The sequence below is a fragment of the Chlamydotis macqueenii genome, chromosome 11 (assembly GCF_036417535.1).
Source record: "Chlamydotis macqueenii isolate bChlMac1 chromosome 11, bChlMac1.mat, whole genome shotgun sequence".
Lineage (NCBI taxonomy): Eukaryota > Metazoa > Chordata > Aves > Otidiformes > Otididae > Chlamydotis > Chlamydotis macqueenii.
Genome location: NC_141566.1, coordinates 18,539,158 through 18,564,068, shown reverse-complemented (window position 1 = coordinate 18,564,068; position 24,911 = coordinate 18,539,158). Strand labels below are relative to the sequence as shown.

General features: G+C 36.0%; 1 protein-coding gene across 2 annotated transcripts in view; it reads left to right on the top strand.

Moving 5' to 3' along the window:
* Positions 1-24,911, top strand: part of PCDH11X (protocadherin 11 X-linked) — a 495,288-nt gene that overhangs the window by 55,178 nt on the left and 415,199 nt on the right. For both annotated transcript variants that reach the window (XM_086756657.1, XM_086756659.1), the window contains exons 3-4: positions 18,327-18,374; positions 20,704-23,190. In XM_086756657.1, the coding sequence (XP_086612783.1) occupies positions 18,327-18,374; positions 20,704-23,190 (2,535 nt within the window). The remainder of the gene's footprint in view (positions 1-18,326; positions 18,375-20,703; positions 23,191-24,911) is intronic.

Here is a 24,911-nt window from a genome sequence, read left to right as displayed (position 1 = left end):
CCACTAACAGTGGAGGAGGGCAAACAAGACTTTTCTATGACCTGTTTGTGTTTTAATGTTGCAGCAATGCTGTCTGAGTAGTTCAGTATGTAGAGAGAGAGGAAGGAAGCACAGCTAATGTCCCTGCAAACTCAGGGCACAGTGACGCAAACATCATCTTAACACCAGATCACCTTCCCTGTCCCAGGCATCAGCTGCTTGAACCTCTAATTTCTGTCTTTTATTATGGCTTTGTTCCTTTAAGTGGAAGCTGAAGCAGCAGCCCTCACTTTTTCTCGCAAACCACGTTTGAGTGAGGGAGCATCTAGCACAGCTAATCATACTGAAATTAATGTGGATGATTCTTCAGTGTAGGCTTCAGCAACATGAGAGGACAATGAAGTGGTATATTGGCCCTTTAAATAGGTCACAGAAAGCCTGGGGTGGTTGTTATCAACATCTGCCTTCTGTGAAAAAGCTGCCAAGATAGAGCTTTTTCTACATGTAAACAGACATTTATTAATATTGTCAGGTCTTACTGAATAGTGCAGTTAGACACTAATAAGATTAGGTAAAGTCCAACTTCGTTATCTCCTGTAATAAAAAATCCTTTGTAAATTCATGGTAACCTACTAGTAGGAAAATATCTTTATACTTTCTAATTTCTTTTTTATTAGCAACCCTTTCTAGTAATTGTGTAAGGGACCTATGTCTGAATTGTAAAAGATAGCTGTTCAAGATCACAGAAACTTTCATACTTCAAAATTCACTGACACTAAACCAAAAATACGTTACACGTATCTTGATGTCCCAGGTAACAATAGTGCTGAGGTATTTGGACCTAAAACTGAGAAATAATGGTTTTGTTAAAACAAATCCTAGATTTGACTGTACTTATATACAAGGTGTGATTGTAAGAAATATGTTAAAAAAGCATTTGAGTATTGTGTTTTTCTGGTTTTTGTTTCTTTTTTTTTTTTTCTTTTTTTTTCTTTTTTTTTTTCTCTCCCACTGATCTGTAGCTTAGACTAAGATTTTGACTTTCTGCATGCATGGGGGAATGGCTTGTTTTCTGACTAGACAGTCCCTTAATTAGCATAGAGATTTAATTCAGCATAACTTTGCAGGACAGCTTAACTTCAGTCTTCACTGTAATACCTCATATATTTGCAGAACAGTACTATGTCTTTTTTTTTTTTTTTTTCCCCTATTTCATGTGCCAGCATGGATGAGGAAGGTAATAGATTTAGGGAGCTCAAAAAGAGATTTAGGAGTTTTTTTGCTCTGGAGTTGCATGCCAGTCAAGCTCTAAGGTCACCCTTTAGTGCCTATAATTTAATAACTATGGAGAGTTGGACATGTTGACTTTCTAAGGTAACTTTTAGCTGCCTTTTAGAAGAGAGATTTTCTAGGACAGACACAATGTCTTCTGAATGCTGCTGAGTACTTTTTTTTTCCCCTTGAGTCCTCAGTGGCAGTGTTACTCTGTTACTGATAGAAGATCAGTGTTTTTCTTCAATGTTATAGCATAAGTTCAATTATTTTCACATGGGTGGTTCTCTCTCCTCTTTTCCACTGAGGTGTGGTTACCATCTGAAGTGACAAGAATTTCAGCAGCAGGCCCTTGAAGACTTATGAATGCTACTTGCTGAGATGACCAACTTCACAAATAAATGTTTTTCAAAAAACTTATCTTATTTCCTTTAATATACATTTGTAGCGGTTGAAGTGCCGTTGCAGATTTCTGTTAAAACTTGATACACCTACCTTCCAAGTAATTTAGATTTTTTAATTCTGTTTAGTTTATTCTACTTAGGAAGTAGTAATGTGCTGCACAACAGGGCTAGATGTGAAAGTTAGTCTTCAGCTATAGGGAAGTTCAGGCATTAGTAAAAAGGCTCAATTATTTGAAGGATTGAGCCTCACAGAGTCTAAAACTATTCACAAACACATAAACTTCCCACCAATTAATGTGGTTTAGCTAACATTGTCCTTAGTACCGTTGTGTAGAGTTTCTGATGCTGGCACTGTAATCCTCTGATTGGGGAAAAAGACTTTTTGTTCCAGAAACCTGAGACCAGTTGGTTTCAAGCAAAGTAATAATTTTGATACAATGGTTTTATAGTTAACATCGTCAGTAACTGTCCTTTACTCTAGAAATCAATTCTTGAAAAGTAGATATATTTTCAGAAGTCAATGATTTTCCTTTCACTCAGGCTTTTGTCTGATAGGTACAACGAAGCCTGATCATAGCTTTGTTTTTGACCTTGTTTTATGCAACAGTTCCTTCCCTTCCATGCATTTCTGTCTGTTTTCACATATATACCAACCTAACTTACCCTGCGCAACTTTTATTTACCCTGGTACCTTCCCATAAAAGAAACCTATCGTGAGCCTATGCAATAAGGATTTAGGCGTGCAAAGCAAGTATTTCATAAATGCTTGAAAGAACACATTAAATTACTTAGGACAGGATATATTTAGGTAACCCCATATGTTGTTTTTGAGGGATGAGAGGGGAAAAAAATCTGTTAGTATTGCAAATTGTAAAATTTCTTAATGTTAAATAAATCCTCATATCACAGATGTGCAGAATTTTCTTGTTACCAGTTTCCTTATGATATAAAAGATCAGTTGAAGTAATGAGGAGCAGTTCAAATAGAATGGAACAGAGTGTAGTGAGCTTTCAGTTCAGGTGAAAAGTAATTCGCTCTCTGCCACTGTTTCTCTTGTCTACATCAGGTAGTTTGGGGTTTGTAGATAATATGACATCAGCTATAAAATGAGATGCAGAAACTTGGGGGATGCTTATGAGTGCAAAGTGACATCTTAAAATCTTGAAAAGCTCCCTTGCGAATGTGTGGAAGGGACAAATAACTTTCATTGTGATCTTATTTTCTGTTAGTAATTACAGGAGAACTTATAAAGTGGACTGAGGGCAAAATTATAAGTGTTTCAAGGTAGAATTCTTATCCATTACATTTATCATTATCCTTGGACATCTAGTGGAATATATTTGCTTTTCACTGTTTTCCAATTACTTAACTTCAAGAACATAAGGAATTTAAAAAAAAATTATCTTTACATAGCTCCCTTCAAAATTTTTTTATATCATCTTTGCATCATAAGACAGTTTTCATTATTTTATGATACAGTTCGATATCCACCTTCTTACACAGCACCCTCCATTTACCCATTTGTTCTTACTGTCTGAAATACCAAAGTATATAATCTTTATGAGAAGGTTTTGTAGTAGAATAAAAATATTGCTCAGTATTAATTTGTCTAGAGAGGTTTGAACAGATAAGTAGTCGTGTATGAACGTTGTTTTGAAAAGTCACTGGGTCTGATTTTTAAAGGGGAAAATACCTGATTTACGTTCTTACGGTTGTGAAATAGTATCTCTAAGTAGATAAAACTCAGCTACTGACTGGTGGTAGTGAGTCAAGGTAATTGCTTCTTGTTGGTTGATACAAGGCTCCTTTAGGGTGGTTTATGGCATTATTACTGTAAAACTGTCAGGTTCCATTATCCTGACGTCCCTTTGGGGGATTGACTGAAGACTAGAGGAAGCAGTCTTCCTTCCAGGCATGGTAAGTTCAGTGAGTTAGGGTGAGGGACAAGTTGGTGTATCTTTTTGCATTTGAGGCTCTGATTTTCACACTAGCTGTCATGAAACAATAATATATAACTTAGCATGTCTCTGTGTGGGAAGGATGATAGACTCAAGCTGGAAGGCACAAATCTGTCAAATGGAGATCTTCACTTCATCTATCTTGTATGAATATTATCTTTTGCTGATGTCCAGACAGATCAGTGTGCTAGTTAACACAGATGTGGTGATGCTTTCTGAGCATCATAGACTAAGGATTTGTTTACACAGTCCTCTTGAAACCAACTATAGGCAACACTTAGAAATTAATATTTTCCCAAAATACCTTGAGTAAAAACTTCAGTTTCAGTTCTATGGAAAGAAATCACAAATTACAATTGATAATGTTCTCAACAGTAAACCAGAATAAAAGCAGTAACAAAACCCCCGTGTATCTCAATAAAATTATAGTTTGGTTTGCATATATGGATGATATTGGAACTGCAAATATGCCACATCAAGCAAAGTTACAGTAACTGTGTCGTATTCTTAAGCAGTTACATTGAAGTATCCTCTTATGAATGGTGAATTTTTATGTTTACTATACAATGGCAATGTAGTGCACTTCTGAGGAAAATTTACAGATAAATATTAAATGTCATAGGTTTAGATGCTGGTAATGGTAGACCTGGAGGACAAGGTTTTTTTAATGTGCTTATTTGTTTTCAGATAGCTATATCTTATGAGCTACTTGGAGGATGGGAATAAATCAGTGTTACTAGCTCAAACTAAGTCTGGATTAAGAGAATTTGAGACTTGTGAGAGTTTATAAAGCATGTAGACAGTTAAAAATACTTTTAAAAGTGCTGAAGGATCATTGAAGAGGGTTTTTTTTGTTTGGTTTTGGTTTTTTTTTTTTCTGACCAGTTAACTGCAAAAATTATTGGCTCAACATTTTATAAGTACAAACAGACAATAACATTCTCTTGGAAGATCTCTCTGGAAGTCAAAACTGAAGCCATGACTGAGTTGTACTAGTCACTAGGTCAAGACTTCATTTGATTTCAGTAGAAGCTGCTTTGAGTCTTTTAAATTTTCCTTGTGTTATGCTTGCCATAAAATCCTCCTCAGTTTCAGAGGGTGAGAAATTATTATTTTTATTTGATTTCACTTTCTCTATTTTTCTCCTTTCTACAAGATGCAAGCAGGAAGACAACACTTTTAATTGGATGTTGGTACACAGGGTGCTATTGTTACAGTTGCAAGTAGATTTCTTTTGTTACTACTTGGAAAATTGATCTGAGTTTTAATAGCAGAAATGTGCACTGTGTCTCACGTATTTCACACTCTTACTGGGGGCAAGTAAAAAATTTGAAATAGAAATTTTAGTTTTCACAGCTATTGTTAACTTTCCTCATGATAATCTAACATTGAAATTCAGTCTTGGGAAAAAAATACCTTCAGAGTCTGGAATGAAATACATTTATAGGTGCTTTTGAGGAGTAAATGCTTTTATCAATTACAAAAGCAACTCCTGATAATTATTTGACCCATACCTACAGCTTTTAAAATCAGAACAGTTGTGAAAATCCTATGTAGAAATGAACCCCAAATTTGCCGTCAGAGTACTGAGGTGAAGAGGATGACATCACTGCATGCTTTCCTTGTAAAAAGTGCAAGGCTAGAGGAAAGTGAGGAGTTCAGCAGATGTCTGCTAAGTTTTCATGATTTGATAATGATTTTCAGACAACTTGCAAGAATTTCAGGGGCCTCAGGTTTCATCAGGTTGCCATTTGCCATTGTTTTTATTAGCTACTAAGTACAGGTAGCAGGACGCACCCTGATCTTGCAGCTATCCAGTGCGTGGTGTATGAGCCTGCTCTTGCCTCTGTGATAAGTTATCCGATTTCTTTGTGTGTCTCTTCCCTGTGCTGTTGAAAATGCATCTATCCTACCTGCTTTGCATAAATCAGGGCTCCCCCAAAATACTTAGGGGTAAAATATGACCAGGTTTCTGGCTTTTATCTTTCTCCAAATCAGATAGGTGAGAGCAGTGCTAGCAAATTAGCTCTTCTGGGACTTTTTCTCAGATGCAGCAGAATAAACAGCTGTGACTCAGACTATTTATTTTTATATATGTGTGTGTGTGTGTGTATATATACACACACACACACTATATATATGTTTGTTAACAGTGCACTTAGGACAAATTATACTGCAACCATACTCTTTACTACTGTCTCAAAATACACAATATTTTAAAGACTTCATATTTTGTGTTACAAAGGAAAGAGGTAGGACCCTTTTTGAAATACCCTGAGAGTTTACCACCGTTGTGCTAGTACATTATTTTTATACATTCAGTGTCAGTATCTGCGAATACAGACGTTTCTCTTTGGCCCCCATTTTATCTTTGAAGAGTGACTTGACATAAGTTTTTGAATTTCAGACTGTTTATTTGGTAATTATGTTAGTGAAACTGACTTCGGTTTTCTGCTTATATAGTAGTCATCCTCAATGTATCCAACAGGATTTTACTTTTTTTTTTTTTTTTGTAATTTTCTTAGTTGAAAAGTTTGTCACTAAACTGCTTTATTACTAAGTAAGAGCCTCATTATGAAAGGCAGGAAGAGCAGTCACCATCCAAGCATGAAACTTATTACATTTAAAGACCTTTTTTTTGGCCACCAACATAAAAATAATTATCACAAGTTCTAGAAGAAAATTAACTAATCGTACTCTCTGTTGCTTCAAGGAATGTAAAAGTTCTTTGGATCTGGAACAATTCTAGTTTAAGAATAATTTTGTGAAGTTTTTTTTTTTCTGCTTCTTTTAGTTGTTGGAATAGATGCAGCAATACAAATTTTACTTGAGTTTTGGATGTCTACCATGAGAAACCTTGAATTAGGTTTCCAACAGACTGCATCCGAATCTTAATTTTTTTTCCAATTATTATTACTAAAAATTCAAAGTTATTAATGAATAATTGTCTTTTTCACATGAACCTATGAGATGATTTAAAAAACCCAACTATTTTCAACAAGTTCAGAAAACAAAACATAAACATGAATGATAATAGTCACAAAACTTCCAGATTTTTCTTTTCTCCAGGTCACTTTTCTATCACTTCTGTTTTGTGGAGGGATGAAGATTTCCAGTTTCTAAGATACATTTTGAAAATAGGGAAGTTTTTCCTGGTTTTAGTTGCCATAAAATACCCAATTAAATATTAAATAAGCTTTTACAGTAATAATCTATTCTTGATTTAAATTTTGTGTTTAACTTTCCAATATTGGATATTTGTGATAAAGATTGAAATAATCCTTGTTAGTTTTCCCCCTGTATACTATATGTAATATTTTTCTTCCTTTCAAGAGGAAGTTTAGGGAGGAGAAAAAGGTAAGTCCAAAATTATATTCTTTTAGCTGTCACGGAATATATTTAAATCGAGCGTCACCATGGATCGTGGCACTTGACTGCATTATTATGGTTATTTTTATTCCTGAAAGAAAGGTTTATTACGAAGTGATTTATATTCCATAGCCCAGAAATATAATTGGTCTGAACACTGAAGTCCCGTAGAGCTTTTGAAGCTGGGACATGTAGCAAAGAGCATTTCAGACAATTTTAAAGAAACAAAAAGAAACATTGGTAAAAGGAATGAATTTTGAGTCATCAGCTGTCAGTATTGAAATACACTTTTCTCACATCATGCTGTAATTGCTAGCTCTATTAATGTGATGTGTATTATTGCTTGGGTTATTGCTGATGTTCCAAAGTCAAATAATTGTAACTTTTTCTGTTTGCTTTATCAAGCAAATTGACATTTGCTGTTTTTCTTTTGAGTCAGGATGTTCCTCTGTGCTTTTCAGAATGGGATATTATACGGCTTTTCCACTTTGAGATTACTTTTTCCTCTTCCTTTTAACCCCAGTCATATAATTTTCATCCTCATTTTCCTTGGGGACTTTTCAAAGCTATTTCTTGTAGCACATTTAAAGGTATAAACAAAGTAGTAGCTTCTGTTTTGCTCCCCATCCTGTTTTCCATGAGACCTCAAAAATAGTATTCTGGCAGGTATAGATCGGTATTTTTCCATTGGTGAATTGACCTTTGTATGCAAAGCCAAAACAAAGTGTGAAAAATGTGATTTGAAAGTCAATCTTACAAATAGACCATAACAGTTTGATAGAATTTTCCTGCTTTCCAGCAGTGTTGCGCACCTTTTGTTGTTTCATGTAAATGAAATATTCATCCAAGATTAATATCCAGGATACTTGCTGTGCTTGTAGAATATCAGAACATGAATCAGTTCCTTGTACTTTACAGATTACTTAGTTCTCCTTAAGATTTTACAGTAATTTTTTTTTTTTTTAACTTCTGAGGAGGTCCAGTAGTTGTCTCATTTAAAAAAAAAAAAAAAAAATATATATATATACACATATATATGTTTTCTGAATAATTTAAACCTTCAACTGCCAGCATCACCCAGAGTTCTTGACAACTAAGTTGAATGCCTAACTGGACCCTTGGCAGAGGTAAAGAAAAAAACATTGTTAGTGTATGTTTTAATGTCTGCTTCTGATGTTTTAATATTTTTTTTTTTTAGTATTCAGATTTTGAAGTGCATTGTGTTAAGGCTTTATGACCTTTGCTGTACACTTTCACACTTGAATCTTAGTTGGACTTTCATCTTTTCAATCTTTCCTTGTCTTTATTTCCAAAGCCTCAAACGGTTGCCTCTGCCAGCGCAGTTGTTTTTGCTAAGCACTAATCAATGACAGTAATGGACAGCATGGACAGGAGCAGGATCTGTTCTGTTTCTGTCATGGTTTTTGCTTTCAAGGTTGCTTGTGAGGGTGGTGTCCTAGAAAGCAATAGTGTCTGCATTTCAATCGTAACAAAGGGAAAAATAAACATTAAAAATAGTTCAAAGAATCTGAATTAAAAGATAGAAAGGACAGAAACCATTCCAATGGTCAGTCTTCTAGGACTGTGGTATGTGGGTGGCAGGATGATTATTTACGATGTTTATGACTTCTACAAAAGATCAGTTTTATCGTCATTCTTTCTGCTAACTTTTGGAGACAATAAATGAGCAATCTGATAAAAGCTTTTTGTTATTTAGAGCAGTGCTGTATGAGAAATAGCGTTGTCTTCTTTCAGACTGCCTAGATAGTTTTCTGAAAGGGTACAACTGACTTGAAATCCAGTTCTCACTTTGTAATGCTATCTAAACCAGTAGTATTATCCTTTCGTGTTGTTTTCTGTAACACACACATTCTGCACTCTGATATAATCTCTGAGGGTCACTGAACTCTGTGATTTGGCTCGGTGTGGTTTTGTTAGTGGCCTGCAGAAGTAGTTGTGAGTGAGACACTTCTGCTTTCCATGCCTCAGTTTCCTTATAACTAAGTGGTGTGGGTGATACCGCCTGCACCTGGGAATAGCCTTGGTGGATGAAAAGAGCTTTCATCTGATCTTGTATCCTGTCTCTAACACTTGATATCAGATACTTAGGAGAGACTGTAAGAACAGCACAGGCATATTTTCTCAAACTATTCTTGAGCTTCCACCAATTTGAAGGCCACAGATTTCTTGTCTGGAAATGGTGGTCCTGATATTCTTATCTGGATTTTTTTCGTATGTGCAGTTTCTCCAGTTGGGTTTTGAACCTATTTTGTAAAACTTGTAAGTTGTAAAATTTGAGCATTCAGAATACGGGCAAAGATTTAGATACTACAGCATACTTATTTTAGCTTCTCCTTGCATCAGTCCACTGATGACATCCTTCTACTATGAAAACAGCCCTGTCTTTGAAATGTGTTTTGCATACAGAGATGAAGAGATTAAACGTTATTATTTTACTTTAAAATTTATATAGTTTTTCATAGACTTATGGAGGGGATCAGAAACTGTGCTAACAAATTTTTCACAAATAAGCATACCCATTGTATTAGATAAAGTAGAAAGAAAGTTAATTTGTTTCATATTTGAAATGTATATATGCTTGAGCTAAGATGAGAAGTCAAGGCCAGAGATATAAGCAGAGTTTATTCTGCTACCTAGTGTCAGAAAACTTTGGAATACTCAAGATTTTCTCCTAAATTTTCCTTGTTCAGGAAGTGAGAGAACAGTCCAGGCTCTTTAAGAAGCGATTTCACCTTTGTGGATTTAAAACTTGGGGCTTTAGATGCCTCCGTATTAATGATTAAATTTGATAATAAGTTTAAAATTATTTGATGTATGAGTATATAATTCAGTGTTCCGTTTTGTTGAAAATCTCATTCCCAAGCTTTAAGTCTTTCACAATAAGTAATGAGGAGGGTGGGAGGGTGTATGTGTGTGTAGAAATCGTATCTAGCATTCATAGGCACAGAAGAAATGGTAAAACCACTGGTCTCCTTGTTGTTTTAATGTTCCAATAATATTAGAACTGAGTTCTTAAAAACAGGAGTGAAGTCTTTCAGAAACAGTTTTGAGTATTGGTTTTGAATTGGTTCAGCTGCATTATTTGTCACAGCATAACGCATGCTACAGGCTGCTGGATTTCATGAGCAAGGTAACAAAAAAAATTGCTTTTTATTACTCATTATCTCTAACAAAGACCTGGCTAATTTAAGTTATGCACAGTGCTTTATTTTCCCCCTCGTATTTTTTGTTTTTATGTTTGTTTTTTTTTTTTCTTTGCATACTAGTGAGTGAAACAAGAAACAAGTTTATCCATCAGAAAAAGTTTTCATGTAGTAACTTACATTGTGATTATCAGTAATTTCTGACGTGGTTCGCATTTGAAATATTCAGTATCGCTATAAATCAGAAGTACAAGCTTATACTATAGTACTGTGTGCTGCCTGGCTCTGAAATCACTGAAAGCTAAAGAGATAGGTTAATATGTGTGTTACTGTGGAATGATTGATTGGCTTTTCCTGCTGGGCAGCTGTTGGAACTAATCAGATTGTGCCGAAGAGCACAATAAGGAAAAACTTTATTAATGCTTAGCCCTCTTGGAGGCTCTGTCCTTTCAGCTGTCATACTCAAATCAGTTTCACTAATTTAGTCTAGATTTGCTGTCTTGTTAAAAGCCATATTGATGGATTTAATTTAATTTTATGTTTTACAATGGATTCTTCCACATATATCCACAGTAGGCTGCTTCTTATGGTAATGGTAAAGTTAATTGAGAATGGAAGTGGAATTTTGACTCTGTAGGTAGAATGCATACCAAAATGAGCAACTAGTTTTGTAGTGTCACCTTAGAATTTTGCGATAGCGCTCTAAGTTGTGAATCCATGTGAAAACTGATTTTTTTTTTTTGTTGTAGTGAGCAATTCTGCAGATTTCTAGGAACAAATTGATTCAATTGTTTCTTGAAGAGTACTTGTCTTGTCTTATTTTCAGTATCTGTGAATTTGGTGTCTAATGACAGATGTAGTAATTGGTAGAATGTCCCAGGCATGTTTTAAAAATAGTAATGTGCCTAACAAATTCTGAATTCTAAATCAACTGTTCATTTATCTTACTGCTTCAGAAACATAAGAAATTTAATTCTTGAGTTTGTAGCTTAGTACCTTAATATGCAAGAATCCTAACAATACATTAAACCATTTAAAGAAATAGAAATTAAATAAGTGCAAAAATCAAGATATAGGCTAAGTCTTTCTGTCCAAGTTAAAAATTGTTTATGGAGAGTTTAAGTTAAATGGTTTGAGGCGTACTTCCTTTTCCCTGTTGGCAGTCAGTTTCCCAGTCAGCGGACGTGAGTTAACTTCTATGCTTTTGCTGGATTTTTTTTTTTTTTTTTTTTTAATTTTAATACTTCTAGTTTGGTAGATTCAGTTGTTCACGTCATGTTTTTAGAATGTGAAGGCTAAACTTCTCATTAAATTATTCAGAGCATGGTATCATCCCTGGAGGGTGCTTTCTTACAGCCATTTTCCTAGTTCTAACCTGTATGTGGCTGAGAGATGCTGTCTTTGCTAGCAAGTGTCTCAAAGCAAGATGCAGTCCGTGGGCATTGTGATGGTTCTTTAACCTGAGGTGATAATCGTTGTGGAGTAGTTACAAAGAGTCTAGGGAAAGTTCTCAGTTGTTGTTTGCCACACTGACGCTTTTGTGGTTGAGGTATGTTGGTTGCCCGAAAGCTGTTGACTTTTTTTCACTGAGGAATAGGCTGCAGGTCTGATTTCTGTGTGCATACTGTGAACTTTTGTTGTACCACAAACAGTATGCATACTGTTACTTAGAGAGATCTGCTTCAGGACAGTGACTGAATTAAGCTCAGGAAAGAACTTTGAGTGGATCCAGACCTGGGAAAGCTTACTCTTTCCCTGACTTAAATTACATGAGTCGTTACCGGGCAGAAATTACTTCAACTATCTTTGCTTAATATGCTTTTTCTGGAATAGTACAGTTTGTGTGAGGTCAGTCATATTGCTAAATAACACTTCAGGTATTTTGCTGATTCTTGTGTGACCTTTCCTGTGGAGATACACATTCACTTTACTACTAGGATTAACCACTCTATGCAGTTTTTCCTGTGAATTGTGGGAAAGCTTGTCTCAACCCCGGAGATAGTTCACGGTTTGTTGGAGGATACACGTTACCTGGTGGGACTGATCTTAGACCTTTGCAACAGGAGATGGATATTACATTTATATTCTGAAGCTAGTGTTCTTCGTGCTTAAATGTTGGCTTGTTGTGTTCTATGGTTCTGTGGGTTTTTTTCACATTTTTTCCTGTTGGAGGACAAACCCCTACCCATTAGCCAAAATTTATAGTGTATATTGGAGACTGAACTGCTACTGGAGAATGTAAACAGTGAACAAACACTGAGTAGGAAAACTGGAATGGAATGATAAGCATTTGGTGTTTCCCCTTAAAACATACCATTCAAATATTCTTAATTGCGTTTTCTTTCTTGCAAATCAATTATAACAATTTTGTCACTGATTTTAAGTCTGAGAAATAGCACAAGTATATTCAATTACAGTAAAATTGGAATTTTATTTTTATTTTTAGAAATGAATATATTCTTGAGTATAACTACTTATAAAAGTATACATCAAATATATTTTTAAGATTTTTGATCCAAAAAAACTTGCAAGGAAGCCATTTTTAGGAATATAAGCTGTTAACTAGAAAGTCATGACAGTTTATATACTAGAACTTTCAATAAGCACGAGTAGCACGAGATTACAAAATTGACTATCAGAGTCAAGTTACAGTCAAGTCCTTGCCTTACAGTAAGGAAATGTTTCTTTCTTTTCATCTTACTTTTGTTCTACTGGTTCGGATAAACAGGAGTCAGTAACGCTGGAGGAGGAAGACAAGTTGTCTCCCTGATAAATACATTTTTTTGTTTATCCTCTACATTCCCTGATCAACGTGGTGAAAAGACATTTATTTAATGAGTTTCAGAATTCACTGGAACTATTTTTAGTACTTACTGTCAATCTGCACAACTTTTCAGCAACTGTCTCTGGTTCATTACTCTGAAATTGCAGTATTATTTATTGTTTTCCACTGTGTAGTGAAGTGTCATCTTGCACTTACAGACGTCAAGTACTTTTATAGTTTAATATGATAATTCCACTAATGTTTTCTCACAATAATACAAAAAGGATAAGTTTTCATTATTTGGAAAAGCATAACTTCATTTCTTTCAAAAGCAAAACCAATCCTGTGGTAGTTAAATGTCCCATATAAACTTTCTCTTCTTTTGAGTTTTACAAAACCCTGCAAAGAGTGGAGGCCTTGAGAAAGGCTTACTGTCGTATTCGTTTCAGCAGTGTTTGCCACAGGCCTGCAATTCCTAAAGCCTGTTTGTGAAAGCTGGGGGAAGTCTACTCAAAATGAAAGCAGTGAACTCTTATTATATTAGGGTTTTTTTCCTCATTTTGTTATATTTTTACCCACATGAATTATGAATTTTATCCGTTAAGGCCGTGTGTCTTTTAATGTCAAAATTCAAAGCAGTGACGCATGCACATAAAGGTATAATCTCTGCATGTGAAAGAACGTCCTTGTGATGTAAATCCAGAGATCATGTTATCTTATTCATTTGTTTTCCTTGTGTTTCTGGATGCTAGGGTACCTGAAGGGAAAGATACATGTGCGAGATACTCGTGCCATTCAGATTAAAGTTTTGTCAACACTTTTTCCTGAAAGTGTAAACATAGAGGGAAGATACAGTGTTTTTGCTCACAGCTGAACTTTAGTCTAAAAGGGCCTCAGATTGAATAAAATAAACTTGCGAAATGACTGCTTGGAAAAACTATAGCATCGGAGCTTAGGGTATAGATTTGTCTTAATGAAGATGCCATGTACTTAAATCAGTCAGGCATCTTAGCTGATTTTTTTTTGTGTGGATGTATAAGAGGGAATAAGATAATAACAATACATTAATTATTGAATGTTGGGTTGTAAATTTTTATACTCCCTTTTTAAATAAGGACAAAGTTTTTCTGTCTATTTTTTTTTTTTTTTTTGTTTTTCTGTTTTTCATGAGCCAGATTCCCACTGAAATTACTGGAAGCTGAGGATACTGGTCAGTCTCTGTTCTAGGTTAAAGGAATTTTCAGAAATGTCTCAGTTGTTTCTATTTTCTTGTGTACAACTGGCTGTCAGTTTTAATCTCCTTCTGCCTGAAAGTACAGATCTGGTTATAGAGGAAGAAGTGAATAGGAAGGCATTGCAGGTTCACCTGCTCCAGCACCCAGTCAGCATTCATCTGAGAGCTCTAAAATGTGTGATTAGGAGCCTGAGATACCTTGTTTGGCTGTTGAAGCAAAATGGGGTTGTGATTTAGGAGCTGTTCTGAACAGCAATACATAAAAGTTAGCTGTTACCTCCAGTGATGCAGTGATGCATTAGAGAATTACATCACTAAAACAAGTATTCTTTTCTCTTTTTCAGAGATACTTGATTTTGTTCCTGTTAGTGTTGTCAACTAGGAAACTGAGCAAATATGTAGCAGCCATGCAAATATAAAAATTCACTTGTTGCATATATTATTGCCTAATTAAAATCCTTATTTTTTCCTTAATTATATATCTATAGTCTGACTCTAAAAACAGAGAACATACTGAAGGACAGACAAATCAGGTATCTGGAACTTTATATAGCTGTGGAAACGTGGAAGTTCTGAGCAAAGCTCAAACATGTTTAATACCTTAATCTGAACATCTTCAGGTGTGTTGAAAATGTGATTTCTTGTTCAATAGGATGTCTTTGAATATTTCTGAACTGCAATGGAGGAGATAAAGAGGGGAGGTTACTTCCCTAATTGTCTTACTTGCAGCTATCGACCTTTCCTCTTTTGGGAAGGGTGTCTCTAAATGAAAGAACTTCTGTTTACGGTTCTAAAGTTTAAAGTTCTAAAGTTCAGTTTAAAACATTATTGGTAATTCAGAAGTGACTGGCTCTTTCAGAAAAGCTACGAAGCTTGTACAACTGATAAAATTATTCTGTACTTCAGTTTCCCTTCTTTAGGTAGTGGTACAACTATTTATGTAGCAGGAGTATTGTGAAGATAAGTTCCTTAAAGTTTTGTGGTGCAGCTGCATATTTTGCTGAAAGATGTGATTGTGTGTCTACAGTACATTGTGCAAGACTAGTCAAGTGACAGCCCAGTTCCTGCTGCCAGTTTTTTATAAGCAATTATCTCAGTAATTTTGTATCATGTTAATGCAGTAATGTGGGTACATCATTACTCCTACCCTGGTTTGTAAAGGTTTGTGAAGGGAATTTTTATTAAAAGAAAAATGTCAAGGTTTTGTTTAATTTTTTTTTATTGTAACCTATGATTCAAAAGAGAAGTTAGATTTCATTAAAAAAAAAAAAAAAGTTGAAACAGCATTTTAAAGACCGAAGATGTAATATGGGAAGAGAGCTACTCTTGAAACCTTGTGTGGTCTTGAAAACGTTAAGTGTGTGTGTTGCTACTTTCCAGCTCTCCATGTCCTCGCCCTTGTAAAGCTTGTAGATTAAAAATATTAACGTGTTAGGTATGGAGTTTCAAGCTTCCTTAAAGTGTAGACTGGAGAAATTAGCAGCAAAAAAGTAAATATATTTTAAAATTCACTGTCTCTTATTGTTTCTCCTTAATGGAGGTGAACGTTAATAAATACTTCTGGAGAATTGGGTGCCAAGAACTAGTGAGGATGCACAAATATTCCATCTTAGAAAAAAATTATCTGTCTATCTTTCTTGTATCTGTCTTGGAATATAAAGTTGACAATGTTCAGAATATGACAAGATTGAAAGGAACTCTTTACAGCAAGGAACAAATCATCTGAAAGGATTAAGGAGGCTCAAGTGCTGTAATTGTTAGAACTCTCTCAGTCTTTTTGTAGTAACATTAAATTCAGATTTCCAAGGGAGTAGTTTCATGTTTACATATGCCTCCTGGCCTGTTTTTCTTCTTCAGAAAATCAGTATTAAATGCATTGATTGTCTGCTTCTTCATTCCATATTATGCTTTTTACTGTTCCGTTCTAGCATTAAGTGGTTCATTATTATCCTTATGTTCTATTGATCCTATCTACAGCATTTTGCTTTCTGTCTACTTCATAGGACAAGTAAGGCTTTCTTTGTGTGATTGGAGAGGAAATCTTTGGCAGTACTTTACATTTATAGAAGCTCTCTTATAATTGGAGTGGAAAAATAGCAAGTTATGATATAGACATTGCTAACAAATTATGTCCTTAACTTTTACGTAGAGATGGAGCTAATTAGGATTCTGAATGCACAAAATTCACTTCAGGTTCTTGCCTGATTGGAAACTTCAGAATCCTACTTTTACTGTGGATTTTAACCTCTAAGTTCACTTGACTCAGAGCTAAGTTTTGGCTTGCTTCAAAGGAAACCATGTGATGCTGACAGAAAACCATAAAATAAACAAAACTTGTAGGAATCTTGGCCTACAAATTAAATGTCTGTAGTTGTTTTCATAAAGAGCTAGTCTTTCAAATATGTAGGCAACTTTGCATCTACTGAGTTTTGCATAATAATAACTTATTGCCATTGGAATTTTATTTTCTCCCTTAAGGTGCTGTCACTCAGTTCCTAAGGCCACCGTTGGTATTAATAACACATTTCAAGTAACTTTGGGTTCTAAGCTGTGTGATGTGCTGAGGGTAGTGACTGAGTAGTCTTTAAACAGGACAGCTGTTCAACAAGTTCTAATCTTGTAGGGTGCGTGAACACGGCGTGAGTTGCACACTGTGCAAGTAATAGCAGACAAAGAACTTTCATTAAAGCTACCGCACTTGCGATATTATAGATCTGACTGTACTAATATGCACCTGTTACAGGAACTTACAGCCATTATTGCCTATCATGTAGAATATTCTGTGTTTAAAGCTTTAGCTTGGCTTTGGGAATTCACATTTTCACATGCAAAGTATCACCTTTGAAAGAAAAGAACAAGTTTAATTTTCACCTTTTATTAAAAATACTGTCCACTGTATAACTGTTGTCCAGTTCTCTGCCTTAGGAATTAAAATTGTGCTACTGTACTCTTTTCTTTGAAATGTAACACTACAGTTATAGAGCAGTTCCATATGCCTTCACAAAAAGAGGTCCCAGCCACTCTTTCCTTGTATATCTTGTAATTTTACAGGAGACCTGCAAAGGTTTTCTGTGTTGCTACATCTGAAATAACTAGCAGGTAGCAAATGTGTTATTTTCTGGACTTTCTGAAAAGATTTTAGGGTCTTTTGGACACACAATTTCATTTCACCCAAAGGTTTTATTATTAAGTAATTAATGAATCACCAAATTACTTTCTAATGGGAAGCTGATTTTTTTTTTCCCTTTTTTAGCACTTTGTTTCATTTCCCAGTATTACTGTATCTGGCCTGCTAGAATTTAGTCACTCTAAATCTGCCTGTTTTAGATTCCAGATTTATAGAAATAATAAAACTAGCTGATTTTAAGAGGATTGTTGACATGTAATAAATAAATGTACACTTGTAGCTTATTGAAATGAGTTACTAGTAAAAGTTTGTTATACACGTTGTCTAGCTCTTGACTTTTGTTTAAGACTCAGTTGAACTAAAGTCATACATCCTGTAATGTGTTTGTCATTTGCAATCCATGAAGATAAGCATTGATAATAAGTACAGGGTGAAGCTGTAGACAGAAAACATAGAGCTGTCTTTGCTCCTGTCTTTCCCTAAAGGTTCAGAATACTCTTTTTATGAAGATTGAGGACAGTGTTGGTCTATTCTCTGTCAGTTAACAATGTGTAGTTATTATATAAAATTATAAAATTTGTAATGTTTTAAGAAATAGTGACTAATAGACTGCCTACGAATTTCAGAGCACAGGCAGTCATTTTTATATGGTTATTTAGCACAATATTCTTTCTCTTCCCTATTTCAAGATGTTTTGAACACAGCAGACCGTGCCACTGTTACAAGCATTAGCCAGATGCTGGTCTTTTTTCCCATTCCTCTCAACAGTGAAGCCCACATTACAATTTGTGGCCTGAAAGAAGATTCATTACAATGTGCTGGTAGTCACTACCCCATAGATTTAACAAAATACTGTGGTACTGCAATATGTATGTCTAGAGGCAAGTATGTGTAGACTTCAGGTGCACTTTGTCACACGCAATCCTGTCCGTAATACTAGAAGCTCTTCTAGTTTACCACATTACGTGTCCATGTGTCATTGATTCTGTATTTATTAATCTACCTGAATGTTACAATTTTTAAAAAAACTCTCTAATTTTTTATTTACATGACAGCCCAAAACAACTCCGAAAAGGACATTTGGATCCATTACAAATGATCAGGTAAATATACGATAGGGAGCGTTCAACAGGAATACCAGTGTCATTGTTTCAGAGACTACCGTGTGCATGAATCCGCTGAAAAGATGTTATGAAAATTGATAAAGGTATCAGAGTTACTTACTGCCCTAGTAAAAGGATCTTGTGATCAAGGTCAGAGCCTCTTAAAGATAGTCCTGGCTCTTTGTTTAAAAAGTCTTTTTAGATTAAACAAGTCAACCTTTTTTATTTCTCACTGTCATCCTTCTGTAGTGGTAGAGATAATAACGTAGCAGATAACTTTTACCAGTCAGTCACTTTAATGGTGAAAGGTACTATATAAATGTTAATTATCTATTATGCTTTTCCTATGGACTCATACTCTTCCTAGTGTGAACGAAACCTTCACATGACTGGGATAATGTGCTGCTGAGGTACAGTTCAGTCCAAATAACAATCTGACCCTAATGGAAATTTTCACTTCGTTGAGGTTTTAATGATGATAGGCCATTTCCTTCAGCATCCATAATTTAATCCTGAAGGTTTTTCTTCATGTTTCTCTCAGGATTTTTAACTCTCAATTTCTTTGCTTATAAGGGAGAGAATTAGATACTTATAAACTTAAAAGTATGTTTCATGAATGTTTCATCGTTTTTGGAGTGTTTAGAATGGGAGAACTCTCTGTTCTTAGAAAATGCTTTTGTTAAAATGCAGCATAATGTCACAGCTAACCTTATCCGTTAAACAACGTGAAATTGGCTTGCTTGAATTAGAAGAAAGTATAACTGTAACTCTCACTTTTTTTTTTTTTTGGTGGTTTAAAAAGATGTTTAAACCTGCAATGAATAGCAAGAAACACTTAGATAAGTAATGTTCTATGGAAAAATACTAAGTGTTAGTTATTGACTTGTAAGAGAACTTTGTGTTCTTTTCTGTTTCTCCAGTAATTTCCTACTGGTGGTGGGGAACTGAAGCTCTATATTTTGTATCAAACTTGTATGCTATAATGAAAAATATCTTTCACATACTTGATAGTTAAAAGCAGAAATGGCTATGCATATGTATGGCTGCATGTATTCAAAGTCTATATGAAGTGTTTGTTGTAGTTGTGGGATCTAATGACAGAATAATCAGCACCCATCTGTCAACTTGTGTTTTTTTTTTGTTTTGTGTTTTGTTTTTTTTTTCCCTCTAGCTTCTGTTACTTTTTTTTCTGTAAATCTATGTTAAAATGTAGAATATATGATTCATAATTTCTCAGTAATTATGAAATTTATAGAAAAAACCTGCTAGCCAGATTGAAGATGAAGAGGAAACTCACACTCTGCCTCCATTAAGAGATCAACATAAAATTACCCTTCTAAAATTTAACCTAATTGATTCAAAATGTGTATCTTGATTTAGAAATTATTTGCAAGGCTTATATTTTCATATGCCTACTGCTAAAGAAGCTAAAGCTGTACTTGTTTTATTGTTTCAAAATGTGTCCCAGTTCACTTTAGGCTGCCCCTAGTTGCAGCTTAATGTTGTCACAAGTACTGTGGAAGTGGCACAGTAATTTTTGAAATGTGGATGAATAGTTCTTTTCTATGAAATAAATGATTACTTACATGGGGTCAAATCCCAGCGTTGAGAAAACAGGCAATGAAAATGTACAGCCTTACACAGAGTTAGACCTGTAAATGCATTCACTTAAGGGTGGGTAGCAAGATACAGTGAATACAAATGTAAGTATTTTACAGTTAATGAGGAGTAAGTCCTTGCACACTGGGAGTGTTTTCTTTCCCTTTAGTCTGAAGTGTCTCAGATCAGTTTAGAACACACGTACAATTACCTGAGTCAAGGTGAGACAAGGACGATAAACAGAGGAGGAACCAGGCTGGACGCAGTTGTTCGGTTTCTTGTTTTCCTTGAAACTGAATGTTGGTTTCGATCCTCCAGTGCATGCATACTGTCTTGCCTTTGGACATGGTTGAACTTCGGTTTCATTCTTCTTCTCCACACTCACTTATACAGTGGAGAAAGCAAATTACATCTGTCCTGGAATTTAATAACTTTTCTGCAGAAATAGAGAAACTAGTTAACAAAACACGCTACCACCTCCTCCAGCTGCCCCCCCTCAGTTTTTCTAAAATGTCCATTTCTTCACACGTTTGCTCTGAAGCTTTCTTAAGGCCCTAGAGCTTAAAGCAAAATCAAATATTGCAAAATAAAGGTAAATATATAAATGTGTATTCCTGTATACAGTGTATGTGTAAAATATATATTTTATGTCACTTTCAGAACATGAATGAGATGTTTCTGAATTTAAATATGCTGTCATGCTAAAGTATGTTCTTTCTGTGTCTTGTAGGGTCAAAATGTATTTGGTCTTGATATAATTGAGACACCTGAGGGAGATAAGTGGCCTCAACTGATTGTCCAGCAGATCTTGGATAGGGAGCAGAAGGATACCTATGTGATGAAAATTAAAGTTGAAGATGGTGGAAGCCCTCCAAGATCTAGCACTGCCATCCTGCAAGTCACAGTGACTGATGTGAATGATAATCGCCCAGTCTTCAAAGAGAATGACATTGAAGTGAGTGTTCCAGAAAATGCTCCAGTGGGCACTTCTGTTTCTCAGCTCCATGCCACGGATGCAGACCTGGGCTCAAATGCACAAATCCACTTCTATTTCAGCAATCAGATCTCCAGTTTGGCCAAAAGGCTGTTTGCCATTGATAACACCACTGGCCTCATCACTATCAGAGAACCACTAGACAGGGAGGAATCTCCTGTACACAAGCTAACTGTTTTGGCAAGTGATGGCAGTTCAACACCATCAAGAGCAACAGTGACTGTGAATGTCACAGATATTAATGACAATGTCCCATCAATAGATACAAGATACATCATCAATCCAGTGAACGGGACAGTGCTTTTGTCTGAGAAGGCTCCTCTTAATACAAAAATTGCATTGATAACAGTAATGGACAAGGATGCTGATCTGAACGGAAAAGTTACTTGTTTTACAGATCACGATGTCCCTTTTAGGCTAAAGCCAGTGTTTGATAATCAGTTTCTCCTGGAGACAGCCACGTTTCTAGATTATGAAGCCACGCGGGAATATGCCATTAAAATAGTGGCTTCAGATTCAGGGAAACCTCCCTTAAACCAGTCTGCAATGCTCCTGATCAAAATTAAAGATGAAAATGACAATGCCCCAGTTTTTACACAGCCTATCATAGGTCTCTCCATCCCTGAAAACAATGCTCCTGGTACTCAGCTAACCAAGATAAGCGCTACGGATGCTGACAGTGGACGCAATGCTGAGATTAGCTATATCCTGGGTTCTGATGCACCCCCTATTTTTAACCTTGACCGCCGTACAGGCATTCTGACAGCAGTGAGAAAGCTGGACAGAGAAAAGCAAGACAGGTACTCCTTCACTGTGCTGGCTAAGGATAATGGGATGCCACCGTTGCAGACCAATGCTACTGTGACAGTGTCTGTCCTGGACCAGAATGATAACAGCCCTGCTTTCACACATAATGAATATAATTTCTATGTGCCAGAAAACTTACCCATGTATGGCACAGTGGGGCTTATCACAGTTACAGATGCTGACTCTGGAGAGAATGCTGCGGTGACTCTCTCTATATTAAACGGTAGAGATAATTTCATTATAGATCCACTTACTGGTGTGATAAGACCTAATATTACCTTTGATAGGGAACAACAGGGGTCATATACTTTCCAGGTGAAAGCTGTGGATGGAGGAAGAGTGCAGCGTTCCTCAACTGCCAAAGTGACCATCAACGTTGTTGACGTAAATGACAACAGGCCTGTTTTTGTTATTCCTTCATCTAATTATTCGTATGAGTTGGTTCCAACGTCAGCCAGTCCAGGGTCTGTAGTTACCAAAGTCTTTGCAGTTGATAATGACACAGGAATGAATGCAGAGCTCCGCTATAGCATTATAGGTGGGAACTCAAGGGGCTTGTTTACGATTGACCAATTAACAGGCAATATTACTTTGAAAGAGAAGGTAATTACATCAGATCACGGCTTGCACAGACTGGTGATAAAAGTCAATGACCTAGGACAGCCGGAGTCTCTTTATACTATAGCTCTTGTGCATTTGTTTGTGAATGAGACAGTAACCAATAGTTCCTACATACAAGAGCTGGTGCGCAGGAATATGGAAACTCCAGTTGGCCAGAATGTTGGGGATGGTGAGATAACCCCACAAACCAATGATTATGTCAAGATCATCATTGCCATTATTGCAGGCACTATGACAGTTATTCTGGTAATTTTTGTTACTGCTTTAGTACGGTGCCGCCAGACACCTAGGCACAAGGTTGTCCAAAAGAACAAGCAGAGTGGTGAATGGGTTTCCCCAAACCAAGAGAACAGGCAGATCAAGAAAAAGAAGAAGAAGAAGAAGCGCTCTCCAAAAAGTCTCCTCCTCAACTTTGTGACTATTGAAGAATCTAAGCCTGATGATCCTGGCCACGAGCACATAAATGGCACTTTAGACATTCCTGTAGAGCTAGAAGAACAGACTATGGGAAAATACAACTGGGCCACCACACCAACCACATTTAAGCCTGATAGCCCAGATTTAGCAAAGCACTACAAGTCTGCTTCTCCGCAGCCTACCTTTCAAATTAAACCTGAGACTCCTGTACCCCCCAAGAAGCACCATGTCATTCAGGAACTGCCTCTAGATAACACCTTTGTGGTGGGCTGTGACTCGCTCTCCAAGTGCTCATCAAGCAGCTCGGACCCTTACAGTGTTTCTGAATGCAGCTGTCAAGGAGGCTTCAAGACCTCAGGCCCCATACACAACAGACAGGTAATGGAAATTTTAAGGTGCTCTCTTTTTTTTTTTTCCTTCCCTTCTTACTTTGCCCTTCCTGGAACTCTAGCTCTGAGCACTTTGTCAGCAAGGACTAAAAGTTTGAAAGGTCGTACTTGATTGAGGCATTGAAAAGTAAACAATTTAAGATTCATCATTGTTAAGGGAGAAAATGAAAATGCCATGTCTGTTGGCTCTAAGGAAATTGAATTATTGCATTGGTGGGTATGCCTGACTGCAGATGGCAGCATGGCCCTTCCTGCATTACTGCAGTACCCGTGCGGCTCTGTAAGGCAGAGAGGGCTTGTGGTACTGTCCTCTGTAGTGTTGTATGCTCGAGAATTGAAGTAATCTAGGCCAGGTGGAAAGCAATAAAGCTTTACCGGATCTGGTAAGTGGTTCTTAATATTAATGGAGTCTGGAATTGCAGCCTTCATTTGGGCATAGCTTTACTTCAAGGTCTCTCAAAAGCAGGCAAGGATTTTCCTCTGAGAGTTTCAGTGCCATTTTCAGAATAGAAACATACTGGACTACTCAAATCTAGTGGAATGACACAGTTGACAGGCAAAGTTAGGGTAAAATTAGAAATATTAGTGTAATTGCTCTCACTTATTTGCTGCTGTACCTGATAAACCAGGTATTAGCTTCTCAGAAATTCAGTACAGCAAAGGAAATGTCTAAAGAATCCTAAGCTTAAAGCTAAAATTAAAATGAGAACCAAAATACCTTTTATTCTTCAGAATAAGCCTAGAAACAGGCTTTAAGTCACCGGAAATTGAATTGAATGTCTGTCCATATTCTGGATAAAGCTTTGCTATTTGTCTGTTTACTTCTCTTTCTTCACAAATATCACAAAGTTTTCAATTAAAGTAGTTTTCTAGTTAAGCTTTAATTGGTCAAGGAATTAATCACTGAAGAAACAAATACTTCAGGAGAGTTAATTATATTATTACTAACCTATTTTAATGCTATTTTTCAGGAACAAATCCTCAGGATGACTAACTCTGGTAGACTTTTTGCTCAAATGAGATTTCAATTTTTTTTCTATAGGCTTTCTTTGGTTACCACTACAGTGATAACAAAATGTACCTAAAAAAAGCTCCTCATTCAAAGTAGTCATCATGTTTTGGAAAACTGCAGCATGGGTTGTTCAGTTTATTCTGTTTTATTCCCCTTACCAACACAAATCTGTGCAGTAGTCCAGATCACTATGCTTTATAAAACTTCATTCTTTTTCTGAGATGTGTTAACAGAAAAACTGAAAGAAAATAAGTTCTTATTCTAGGACATGATAGCAATGAAAATTGTATAGCTTTTTGAGATTTTAGTATTTTCTGTTAAAGATATTTTAATGGGTTAATTTAAGTTACGTGTTAGAGAAGCTTCTTGCTAATTTCTTCATCTATTTGAACTCTCCTAGCTCTGAGGAAGGGGGGTGCTGTTTTCAGCAGTACTCTAGGCCTGATCTGAGTGATTTTTCAATTGACTTCTGGTATAGTTCCTCTGAGCCAAAAACGTTCTTCCATTGTCTGCTCAAATTCACTTTGTCATGTAGTAATTCTGCTAACAAAGAAAGCAAGCTCATGACTCTAGGTTTTTACTAAGGTAGGCTTCCATCAGAAGGGGCTTTTAAAGGACAATGGAAAGCAATTCTCTTCTGCAGAAGCTGGTTTGGTAAAAGAGCATTTTCATTTATCTGTACCTTAAAGGTCAATGAC